This window comes from Propithecus coquereli, unplaced genomic scaffold (assembly GCF_000956105.1).
Source record: "Propithecus coquereli isolate 6110/MARCELLA unplaced genomic scaffold, Pcoq_1.0 Scaffold10, whole genome shotgun sequence".
Classification (NCBI taxonomy): Eukaryota; Metazoa; Chordata; class Mammalia; order Primates; family Indriidae; genus Propithecus; species Propithecus coquereli.
The window spans coordinates 7,394,278-7,406,898 of NW_012133858.1; the positions used below are offsets into that span (position 1 = coordinate 7,394,278).

The 12,621-nt window shown below is 51.4% G+C and overlaps 1 protein-coding gene across 1 annotated transcript; it reads left to right on the forward strand.

Annotated features, from left to right (window-relative positions):
• The first annotated feature begins 3,651 nt into the window (after window positions 1–3,651).
• On the forward strand, window positions 3,652–12,215 carry MUC20 (mucin 20, cell surface associated). The gene is made up of 5 exons (XM_012639706.1): window positions 3,652–3,724; window positions 6,811–6,881; window positions 6,930–8,139; window positions 9,830–9,921; window positions 12,147–12,215. Exons 1-5 carry the CDS (start codon window positions 3,652–3,654, stop codon window positions 12,213–12,215), a joined length of 1,515 nt encoding a protein of 504 aa, XP_012495160.1.
• Window positions 12,216–12,621: the final 406 nt, after the last annotated feature.

Below are 12,621 nucleotides of genomic sequence, written 5' to 3' on the forward strand. Positions count from 1 at the left end.
TGGCCTGAGAAATAAAAATAAAGTCCTAAGCCCCCCAACAACTGACTGAACGGATCCCCTTTTGGCCAAGGGGACCCCAGCGAAACCTTAACACTGAGTTCCAGCCGGGTGTGGTGGCTCAGGCTTGTAATCCCAGCACTTTGGGAGGCCGAGGCTGGAGGATCATATGAGTCCAGGAGTTTGCAACCAGCCCAGGCAACATAACAAGACCCAGTCTCTACAAAAAAAATAATAAAAATATTAGCCAGGCAAGCAGTGAGCTAGATCACACCACTGCACTCTAGCCTGGGCAACAGAGTGAGACTTTGATAAAAACAAAACAAAGCAAAACTGAGTTCCCAGCCATGTTGGGGGGTGGTCAGACACACCTCGTTATACCCCCTCCCTCATCAGGCTTTCTTCCCTCCCGGTTAAGCAGAACCAGCCCTTTGGAAAGACTTGCTCCACCATTGAGTTCAACCAACCGCCTAGTGCTGCGCCTTCCTTTTGAGGTTTCCACCCAACTGACCAGCATTCCTTCCTGACAAGGGGCCATGGCCGCGGAGTGGCTCTGACCGGTCTAGGGAGGCTGTGCAGAGGGTTTTCAAGTCCTCTGCTTTGTCTTTTGATATCAGAGGGCTGAAAACTCCACCCTCAGACCATGCTAACTTCACCATTTTTGGAAAATGGGACACTTGAAGCTCAATTGTGCATGTTTCTCCTTTTATAAATACTCTGGCTCCTCCTATAGCTTCTTAAATATATTCAGCCACGGCTTGGCATAAATTCCTGTTCCCTTTATTTCCTCGCTCGAAGTGCCTATTTTCGGCTTCCGCCAGAGGCTGTGCTTCCCAGCCTGCAAGACAGACACCTGCAGGCTGTAACCCTTTATGAGAAACAAAGCTCTCGTTTCCAAGTTTATGAACCTCCTCATGAAGTTGACAGGCCTCTAGAACCTTTTCTAGCAGTTCTGCTGCCTGTGCTGGTCTTCCTCTGGTATCTACTTGGCTTTCTCACCACCATCGAGTCATTGCTCAAATCTCACCGTGCCGTTTATACTGACCCTGCACCCCACACATACACACACCAGCACTCTCAATTCCTCTTCCCTGTCTTTTTTCTTTTCTCCATAGTTTTCATCCTTATATAACTCACTTACCGTATTTATTGTTTGTTGTCTCTCTTCACTAGGAAGCTGGTTCCATGAGGGGCAGGGATCTCTTTTACTCAGTGATGTGTTCCAAGTGCCTAGAACAGTGTCTGGCATATAGTACGTGCTCCATATATGTCTGTTAAATTAATGAAACTAGGCGCCTATGCTCATTTAGGGTGAGAGCTAAGTTTAACTGAAAAAACAGTCCAGGAATTTTCTGGATAAGAGCATTATGACTCTCAGGGCCAACAGCCATCTGCCCAGGCTCAGAAATTCCCCCAAACACAGAAGAACACAAAATTCAGCAAACCCAGGGAAGTTTTCAGCCAGATTTCCTTCCCAGAGGTTCCTCATCTCCTCATCTGCGAGAGGCTGGAGTAGGGCTGTTGATCACTTAAATGATAAAAAGAAAAAGGAAATGAAGGGGCAAGTCCCTGCATACCTCTGTGGATTAGCCTGGGTCAGTGGACCCACCTGCAGCTGGAATGAGGAAGCCCCTCTTCCAGCTGGGGCAGGGCTGGGGGTGGGGGCAGGAAGGAGCTACGCTCTTGTGAGTCCCTTTTCCCTCTTCTCTAGGGGTAACCTGACCCTGGATCACGGCTACTAGACAGGGTCTAAGAGAATTCAGGTCCCTGCTGTGGCCTCTACCTCCTCTCCCCACCTGACACCTTCTGGGGAGTGCATTGTCCCATTTGATAAAGTGAAGACTGGGGCTGATGGAAGGGGCTTGGCCTACAGATGAAAGATGTCCTTGGAACTGGGGCCCCAAAGCCCTGACCCCAAGCACTTGGTTGTGGCTTATATGGACCCCTCAGCCTCTTCTGGGAGAGTCTTCCTTCCTCATGCCCTGGGACAACTCCTTCCTCCTTCCAGGCAGCGTAGCCCTTTATCCTAAAGCAGGGTAAAGTTCTAGAAGACAGTGTCACACACCCAACACAGAATCCCAGACTGCAGGGCCAAGAGGACCTCAGAGCTCTTATCGACTGAGGCCCAGAGAGGGCAAACAGCTAGTCCAAGTTCACACAGCCCCTGGGCCACTGTTAAGAACAGAGCAGGAAACAGAACCTGGATCTTCTGATCTGGTTTTAAAGTTCTTTCTAGTCTTGAGATTTTGTGATTCCCTGACATGGATCCAGCAGGCTTTCCTCTACCCCAGAGCTGCTTTCATCATGAAGCTCTTGCCCTTAAATTCCCAAACTACCTTGTCCGGTCACTGGCTGTGGCCATAACAGCTCATATCCTTGGCCCATTGAGGGAGGAAGAGCCTTCTCTAGGGCATTTGGAAATATATTCAGTAGCTCCACTTCTCGGGGCCCAGTCTCTTAAGCTTCCCTAAGTCATTGCCCTAACTCCCTCCTCCTGGGCCCTGAGACCCAGATGAGGTCCCTCACCTCTTCTCTTGTCCCAGCTAGTCCCTTCCCCATTCCTGTACCTCTGGCCTGGCCAGAGGACATGGTCCTGGCTCCGACTGGGTTGCAGAATCACAGGATGTTCACGATGGAAGGAGGTTAGAAATTAGAGTCCTGTCCCACATCGGGGGCTGTTCTTTCTTTCTAATGCTTGAGGATCAGAGTGGCTGTCAGGGCCCTCACTCATCTATTGAGCACCTAAGATGTACTTTTTTTTTTTGAGACAGAGTCTCACTGTGTTGCCTGGGCTAGAGTGCCGTGGCGTCAGCCTAGCTCACAGCAACCTCAAACTCCTGGGCTCAAGCAATCCTCCTGCCTCAGCCTCCCGAGTAGCTGGGACTACAGGCATGCGCCACCATGCCCGGCTAGTTTTTTTTCTATACGTTTTTAGTTGTCCAATTAATTTCTTTCTATTTTTAGTAGAGACGGGGTCTCGCTCTTGCTCAGGCTGGTTTCGAACTCCTGAGCTCAAACAATCTGCCCGCCTCGGCCTCCCAGAGAGCTAGGATTACAGGCGTGAGCCACCGCGCCCGGGCCTAAGATGTACTTTTGATGAGCACCGATTATGTAGCAGGCACTATGTAAGAGCTTTACTATCTCATGTAATCGTTGCAACAACAGTCTACTAAGGTAGAGATTACGCCCATTTTACAGATCAGAAAGTTGAGGTTCAGGAAAGTTCTCTAATTTGCCCTAGATCATAGAGCTAATCAGGTCTAGGATTAGGAATGAAACTCACGTCTGACTTAAAGCCCCAGGCACAGGAAGAGGGCAGGGGAGGTGAAACACCATCTCCCGTGGCCTCCCCAGCTGCAAGACTGAGGGGTGAATATCACGGCAGAAATCATTCCATATCCTCAAATCAAACTTCAGAGAAGAGAGGTCACTGGGCAAGGGGACGGGGGAGTTAGCTTGCTGACAGCCCCAACCTGTCAGCTCTCAGCGTGCACATTGCATTTGTGATCACCTGGCTGCACCCGGGAAATGACCTGGCCATACACCTGGGCAGAAGGCCTGCCCCTCCTCCCCGGGTTGAGGAAACAGGAAAAGGTGGCCCTGAGAGGCAGTGAGCAGGTCTGCAGAGCAGCGGTGGCCAGCGCCCTGGCTAGGATGGGCTCTCTCTGGGGCCTGGCTCTGCCCCTTTTCTTCTGCTGGGAGGCTGGGCTGTCTGGCAGCTCCACAGGTGAGGTGGTGTGAGGGTTCCGTGGGGGCTTCTCCCCCGACGGGGCTCTGGGTGTGAGTTTCAGTACGGGCAGCCGTGGGTGAGGGTGGGTTCTCTTGGTTTAATTTTAATTAACCATAAACGTATATGTGAAGTGTCATTATTGTTGATAGAGAGTACGCAAATGACAGTGTGTGACAGCTGAAGTATGGGTGACGCTGCAGTACATACAAACGAACCATGACGCTGTCCATGCTGTCGTTGCAAGGGGCGCTGCGAGCTTGTCTTTATGCCTGTGGGAGTGTAAGGGGGGCGGGGCAGGGGCAGGGAGGTGTCAGCTGGCGATGAAGGTGGCTTAACAAGATTGTGGCTCCTCTGGGTTTATTACCTGGCCATCTCCTTCGAAGTACAGCTTGTGTAGAAAAACTGCTTGGGAAGGGTGGATGCTGAGAGAGGCAGGACTTTTATAAAAGAAGAGAACAAACGCTGATCTGTCGCTAGTAGGAACTGTGCCAAACTTGTCACATACATTAAAAAAAAAATAGACCATTTTTCAGATTAGTTTTATGTTCACAGCTGAGGGCAGAGTTCCCACAGATCTCCTGTTCCACCGCATACAGCCTCCCCACCAGGGCGGCACATTTGCTACATAGGATGGACCTACATTGACACATCATCACACATTCTCTTTTAATCCTCACAGTCGCCCTCGGAGATTATCACTATTCTTACCACCTCTGCCCCTTCACAGGCAGGAGCCTGAGGCTTGCTGGGGTTAAGCGACTCATCCCAGAGCCAGGACTTGGTTCCATATGTGCCTAACCACTGTGCCACACTGCCCCCCGCATGCGCTCACAGTCTACCAGCTTTGTGCTGCACATTTTCCATGTAATTTAATTTAATCCTCACAAGCCCGTGCAATAGGGACTCCTACTTCCTTTTCACAGATGAGAAAATTCAGGCTCAGAGCTGGGAGACCTGGCCAGGGTTACATGTTCAGCAGGCAGCAGAGTGAGCAGCGACAGGGGGACTAAAACCAGAGTCCGACGTCCACACGCTTTCCTCTCCACCAGATCGCAGGGAGGTACCAGCAGAGCTGCGATGGGCCAGAGCTGTGCAGGGGCTGTGGTGGGCTTTGCTCATTTGAGAAGACCCCTGGCAGGCAGGAGCCTTGGGCAGGGGCTTGTGAGAGCCCCGGAAGGAAGAGGCTATGGGCTTGGGGAGCATGAGGAGGTTGCACAGCAGAAATGACACCACAGGGCTCCTGGAAAAGGAAGAAAATGCATCAGGAGAGGTCAGGGGTCAGACTCTGAGAGTGCCACTGTTTGGGCTGCAGGCTGTGTGGGCTGAGGCGGGCTCTGCTTCCACTCTGTGGGGACAGACCAAGAAGGCTCAGAAATATCTCAGGCCTCAAAGTGGGGAGAAGAAAGTGTACTCTGACTGGCAGCCAGCAGTTCCTGCAAAAGCGCGGTTTGTGTGTGAGCCGGGCTGCACTGGACGGGGATGAGAGCGTGTGCCCATGCCCCGCCTAAAGTGCACGGGGTGCAGCCTGCGGTTCTCGCTGCAGCAAGATAGCTCGTGCCTGTCAGGGACGAGGCAGCACGGGGGCAAGATGCTTAATAACCTCTTGTTGCCTTGGGAATCTAAGAGCTTCGCCATTCACCTTCTCCTTTGGTCCTTACCACCTTGAGGGTCTTGTGACCCTGTTTTCCCACGTGAGGAGGTAGTGGCTGGCCCGGCTGGCAGGAGGCAGAGTCGGGACATGAACCAGTAGGTCATGTCACGCCAGCGCTGGTGGTGGGCGGCGGAGCTAGAGCTGCCACCTGGGCTCGTGACTCCTGTCTATCCTGAGGGACCTGGGGGTCCATCCTGACACCCTGGGGAGAGGTCCTGCACCTGTTTGGGGTCTGTGGGCTACTTTGGAGCCAGTGCATCTCAGTAAAGACCATCTGAAACCATCAGAACACCAAAAATGGGGACTCATACTTTGATCCTTTTCCTTTCAAGGGTAGGGTTACTAGATAGAACATATCCAGTGACATTTGAATTTCAGGTAAGGAATTTTTTTAAATGTATGTCTTGAATATTGCATGGAAAATACTCATAATAAAAGACTATTCATCATTTATCTGAAAGGCAAGTTTGAATTGAACTGGGTGACCTGTATTTTTATTTGCTAAGTCAGGCAACCCTCCCTAAGAGGCTCCCTGGCCTACTCACAGAGAGAGCCCTACCGCCCTGGAGACAGGGAAGCAGCCTCTGTCAGGCCATAAAAGATCCTGCTGTCTCCCTCAGGGCCCTCCACTCGCACCGCCCCAGGGGGCCAGTGGAGGGAGCAGGCGTTTGGCCATGGAGCAGCGCCTGCAGCCCCCCTCTCAAGTGTTAGGGTTGCCCCACCTGGCTCCTGTCACATGTGGAGAATGCCTGGCCATGGTGTCTGTGGTTCCGGGGTTCCGTCCCTGTGGTCCTTAGACCCACAGTCACGGGAGGCCTGGGCAGGGCTGGGAAGGGCTCTCTCTCTCTTCCCTGGTCGGAGCCCAGAGGACTCGCCTGCTCCCCTCTGTGGCAGCAGCACTCCCCACGCTGCCTCTGGAGTTCCCTCTCCCCGGTCCTCCCAGCTACCTCTAATGACAAAACCATAGGCCTTTCTTGTATTTTAAGGGTTTTTACTTCCATGGGGAAACAATTGTTGGATAAAAAAAAGTACCCATGGGATACTGAGAAGGATTCTGTCAGAAAGTTCTGAGATTTCCTGGTCTCTACTCTGTAGTTCCTGGCTAACCGGACTTCTGCCTTTCTTGCTCACCCTTGAAGGTGGATCCTGGCCCCACACATTCCCTCTGAAGGCCACACGCCAATAATCAGCTAGGACTGTGGGGCTTGCTGACCTCAAGTGGGTTGTCAGGGCTTCAGCAGACACCAGTCAGGGCAACCCCGGCTCTGTGGCTGCCAGGGGCTGGGCTTCCCAGCGCTGCCCTTCTTCCTTGTTTATAAAGATGAAAAATGGGGTAAGAATAGCTCCACCTCCCCACCCTCTGCCCCGGTCATAAACATAAGAGCCTGTGTGACATCCGTCGGGACTCATGGCTCGGTCTTACCCAACACAGGCCCCAGCACCAGCAGACCAGACACCTTGGTGACAACAAATGACATAGAAGTACCTCCTGTGACTCCAGGGGTTAGGACAAGCTCCGAGGAGGACTTCCAGACCACTGACCTCACTGAGACCTCAGCACCAGGCCACGTCGCTTTGGAAACTCAAACTATGAGCATCGAGACCTTTTCTAATCTCTTAATCCCAGCCAGCACCATTCTCGAAGAAGAGACCAGGGAAACCGAGACTGTTTCCCCTGCAACAGAGACCAGGACCCTCACAAAAATAATACCTCCCAAGTTCATGGTTGTGATCACCGCCTGTATGGAGACATCAGCCTCAAGTGGCAGCCCCACGGGAACTGGAATGACCACAGTTGAGACTGTCACAGGCAGTGATCCTGTGGACACCATCTTTCACACCCTTTGTACCGATGACAGCTCTGAAGAGGCAAAGAGGGTCACAACTGATGTTTTGACATCGGCCCACAGCTCCAGGGAAGCTGAGGGCCTGTCCTCAGAGAGCAGCTCCTCCTCCGACAGCTCAGTTCCAGTCATCACCACCTCACGAGCCCTGGACCCTGGCGTCACTATTCCAGTGGAAGGTTTGGTTGCCTGCACCGTCACCCACTTTGAGGTTACCAACTGCAGTGTAGCAGAAACAGAAACAGCAAGCACCGCCAGCCCCGGGGCCTCGGACACAGATCACAGCCCCACAGGAGTGAAGGCCTCGTCCACCTCTGATACGTCAGCTTTGCCAGACCCCTCTGATGTCAAATCGTACGTCACCAAGTCCACAACCTCTGCTGAGACCTTGCCAACGTCCGGTGCCACAGAGTCAGCCGCACCTGATGCCACCATTGAGACCCCACCCCCCACGAGTAGCACCACAGAGACAGAAACAACAGCAGGCAAGGGCACTACCTTTAGTGGAACTTCAGTGACAGTCAGCATGGACCCCTCGGGAGAAACCTCGGCCTTCTCTGAGGAGACACCAAGCTACATCGAAGTCTCGGGAGCAGTCACAGTCACAGAGGCTGGGTCAACAGTGGACAAAGTGACTTCCTCTGCAGGGTCCTCAGCTGCAGTCTACAGCCCCTCAGAAGTAGCCACCATCAAGAAGTCTACCCCGGCAGAGACGTCTGCCACAGACAGTACAACCAATGGGCCCTTCCCCACCAGTAGGAGCCCTCTTCCTTCTGTCCCTCCGACTACAGGCAATGGCAGCCAAGGAACAAACATCACCTTAGCCAACACCACGACCTCAGCAAAGACTGCAACAAAGCCCCCAACAACCACCACCACCACCGCTCAGACAAGGCAGAACACAACAGCTCCTGCAAGTAAGCGACTGCCCCATGTATGATCCTTGGGGGTTTGGGATTTGGAGTTTCCAGGACGTCACATGCTTAAGGAGTGGGGAGGAAGGATGGACCTGGAAGCCTGTCCTGAGCCCTCTCTCTGATGCTGCCTCTTTGTGATCTTCTAGCCAAAATCAGTAATGAGCAGTCTTAGGTGGTGTATGGAAAGAGTGCAGGGCTGGAAGTCTGAAGAAATGGTTTGAGATCTTGGTTTTGCCATTAATAACCTGAGTGACCTTAGGCAAGTCCCTCTCCCTCTCTGGCCTCCGTTTCTCCACTTGTAGTTGGACAGGGTGGGGATGAGCCCTGAAGTCCTCTCCAGCTCTGACCTTCTATGAAGTTAACTGTTGAGTAACTACTCAGGCAAGGCCCCAAGTTTTATTTAACAGACATGGCCCTCATGCTTCAGACGCTTCTATTCCAGCCACAGCCACACAGAGGGGCAGCATGTGGGCATCTGGCCCAAGTTGCGGCTCTCCCAGCCCTGGGACCCCATGAAAGTGGGCTCACTAGATGCACTTGCAAACATATATGGACAAACACATACATGATGTATATATTTCATCCTCCTTTTTATGCAAGCAGAGCATACGATAAACTCAGATGTCTGAGATAAATCTGTTCTTATGTGGGGAGGAAGAAAAAGGTTTTCACTTTATATTTTATGTTCATCTTTGTGGCCTTGTATTTTTGTCTCTTTGACTAATTTTAGTACCTTAGTCTTTAATTTTTACTTTGTTGTGGTGGGAACATTTAACACGAGACCTACCCTTTCAACAACTACAGTACAGCATCGTTGTCCGTGGGCTCAGTGCTGCGCAGCAGATCTCTGGAACTTACTCATCTTGCATAGATAGAACTTTATGCCCATTGGCTAGCTATTGCCTGTGTCCCCCGCCCCAGAAAGCTATTCTCCTTGATGGCTGCTCAGTATTCCATTATTTTTTTTAACTGTCATTTAACCAGTCTTGTATTAATGGACATTTAGGTTGTTTTCAGTATTCTGTTATGACAAACAGTGCTGCAGTAAATAGTACGTTTCTCACGTGTGTGTTATTTTCTGTAGGATAAATGTCTAGAAGCGCAATCACTAGATCAATTCTAATAGTATTGGTGATAGGAAGAGGTGACTAGAAGGTGGCAGGGGAAGGTGAGCAGATTAAGGCTCAGAGACAGAACTTTCTTGCAGAGCTACTAAGCCAAGAAGGCCAGACCGAAGACCTCTTCCGCCTCCCGCCCCAACTTAAAGCCGGAAGAATTGGCTCGGGGCATCCCTCAGAGAGCCAGCCTCTCTCTGGCATTCTCCCTGGTCGGGCTCTTTCCCATCAGCTCCATCTAGGACCTCCAGGCCTTTAGAACATTCTGGATCCATTTCCATTCTCCTTCCTCACACTACTCTTTGACTTCTCCAAATGTGAGTGGTGCCTTAAGCCACCATTTCTTTCACTCTTGTTGGGAGGATGCTCCAGTGGGCCTAACTATCCCAGAGAGGGAATCCTCCTTCCTCTTAGTAGTGAGTAAATGTAAGGTCTGTGTGAATACAGACACATGAACACACGAGAGCGCACACACACACATGCAGAGGGTGCAAAGGCTGATTAGCATGAAGCATGTCTTGACACCTAAACTGACCTGACCGCATTTTCATCTTCCTGCTATTCTCAACTTGCAGGTGGAGATGGAGGCTTCCTCCTCCTGAGGCTGAGTGTGGTCTCCCCAGAAGACCTCACTGACCCCAGAGTGGCGGAGAGGTTCGTGCAGCAGGTGAGTGGGCACTGTCTGGGTCAGGGGAGTAGAGGAAAGTGCGAGGTTCTCAGGGACTATAGGGGAAATCTGCAGACCACAGAAGAGCAACTACTACACTTGGGAGGGAGTCTTGTTTCTTATGGAGTAATAGGGGCTGAATTTTAGGATCCCAGCCTAGTTTTGCTTCTGCCTGCATTCCCTGAGTTCTTCATTCACCTTCTCTGCAAAGTAAACAAGTTCTGCTCCCAACCCCCGATTTCTTTAGATCCTAGGAAACTCTGGCCTTTGGGCCCCTGAGGAGAAGGTCAATGATATTGATGAGCAGGTAGGCAGGACTCTTGGTTACAAGTGGCAGCAACACATTTACCCAAAAAAGGCAAGGCATGAGAAATCTAGAAGTGCCTCTCAGCTTCAGTTATAGCTGGATCCAGCAGCTCAAACATGATCACGGCAATTTCCTCTTTCTCTTAGCTCTGCTCCCTTCTTTCTCCATATGTACAAAAAGGCAACCATGACACCACTAGATTCACAAAGCAAAATTTGTGTAGCATCAGGGAAGAGCTTGTCTCATTGGCCTGCAAGGGCCACCATGACTGACAGCCAAATCAGGACCACACAGAATGGGAAGGATGGGCCCTAGAGAAAATAGGGATGCTAGACAGAAAAAACCCATAGATATACGCACTAGATAGAGACCAAGATTGGGATATTTGTACAACAACTGGGAATATCCTACTGAAACCAAGATCATTGGGTAGAGCTTTCAATGGCGAAATTCTGGGTCAGGGCTTTTGGAAATGGTGTGACTCATTAGAACGTTAGACTAGGTCAGCTCAGCACAGATGTCATGGACCCAACTCTCTGAGATATGGCTCCCCTACTCTACAAAGTAGGGGATGGAGCATGATGTGGTGGGAAGTATCTAAGCTCTGCTCACAGGTTGACCAGTGAAAATGGGTCCAGTGCACAGTCTAATGTGAACTGACCCTTCGCAAGTGCCCCTGCCAATGCTTCAAGCTTGCATTTGGCACCTCTCACAGTCAGTGGGTGCCATGCAGCTTATCAGTGGCTCAGGCTTGGTGTCACCCCTTGTAAGGATAAACCTGGCAGAGGTGCTACCTGGGAGTCTTATGCCAGGGGGTAAAGTCCACAGCCAGGCTGGACAGATGAGATGACTACCCTTAGCAGATGGAACCAGGATATATCCATTGCAAGTGGGATCCTTTGTTGCAGGCAAAAGAAAACCACTGACTGTCATAGTAAAGGGGGCAGTCATTGGCAGGGTCCCACGGTACATAGAATCAAAGGAATACCAGAGGAGTGGGCTTGAAAAACAAGCAGGAGGAACCCCGGGGACTCTGGGGGCTGCACAGTGGGAACATTCCGACTGGGACTCTGTCACTATTGGATGCTGCCACAGCCAATGTGCATCATGCTGCCTGAACACACTATTGCATATGAGTTCTCACTGCCCTTTTATCTCTGAGCCACCTGTTCCAGGGTCAAAGTCCTGAGGAAGAACATCCAATAGGCTAAGCTTAGCCCTTGTGCCCACATCTTGCTGCCAGGGGATGGGAAGAGGGCATATCTGGGTTTTTGCAGCTCTCTCAGGGGCAGGGAGGCCCGTGAGGACTCTTGCAATAAGGAGTTTTCTAAATGTGGCATAGGGATTTGACACGGGACAGCCAAATAAATGACGAATGCCCTCTGCACGTGATAACCAAAGTGGCAAGTGTGCATCCTAGTTGAAGATGGAAGCCAGGGTTGAATGTCAGATCTGAGCCACCAAACTTGAAACTATTTCAGGAGTCAGAAAGAAACGAGGGAGCTCAGGGGTAGGCCAGGCAGTTGAGGTGCAGGTGCCAGGCCATGGGGATGTCCGTGTCAGTTCTTATTGGGAGCCACCAATGGGGCAGGGCTTGGGGGTCAAGCAATGAGCTTTGGAGCAAGATAGATCTGGGTGTGAATTATAGTTGCTAACTGTTTGACCGTGGGTAAGTTATTCCATATTACTTTCATTGCATACAAAATGAGAATAATAATATCCACTTTATAAGGTTGGTGCAGGGTTTAAATGATATAATGTGTATGAAGCATCCAGCCCAGGTCCAGCATGCAGGAGGCTCAGGAAGTGTTGCTGTCCTCCTCGTGTGCTCTGTCCCACTGTCCTTCCTGTCGTCAGCCTGCGGCGAGCTCACAGGCAGATGGGCAAGAAGTACCACCTGGCTCCTTCTGCTCTCCAGCTCCACCGTGAACTGCATACCCACTTGCCTCCTATCCAAGTCTCCCTACTGCGCTCCAAGAGGGCCTAAAGAATATCAGCTGCTGCCAGGCATGTCCCATGTGCCAAAACAGGGACAGTGCTGCCAGTGGCCTGGGCCCCCACCACCAGGCTGGAGCCGCATTACTGTGCTGAGATGTACCTGGAAGAGTCCCATGAAGGTCAGCTGGCCCAAGCCCCCTAGCCCAGATGTGGCAACAGGACCCTGGTTCACGTATGCCTGAGTGAGTGTATGTGGGTGGGGGGCTTCTCCTGTTCCCAGACATGTCCTTGGACTTCCTTGGCACACATGCTGTGTTTCAGTAAAAAGAGACCTGACCACCCACCTGTGTGTTTCCACCTTGCATCCTCAGTGTGGCCTGGAGGCTGTCTGTTTGACCCATATGCTCTTGACATTTTTATAGGGACTTCGTTTGTCCTTAAGGCTACCTCTCTCC

Coding starts and splice junctions, on each gene's coding strand:
- MUC20 (XM_012639706.1), top strand. CDS start 3,652: ATGGGCTCTCTCTGGGGCCTGGCTCTGCCCCTTTTCTTCTGCTGGGAG. Junction 3,725..6,810: donor GCTGTCTGGCAGCTCCACAG/GTGAGGTGGTGT, acceptor TACCCAACACAG/GCCCCAGCACCAGCAGACCA. Junction 9,922..12,146: donor CGGAGAGGTTCGTGCAGCAG/GTGAGTGGGCAC, acceptor TCTGCTCTCCAG/CTCCACCGTGAACTGCATAC.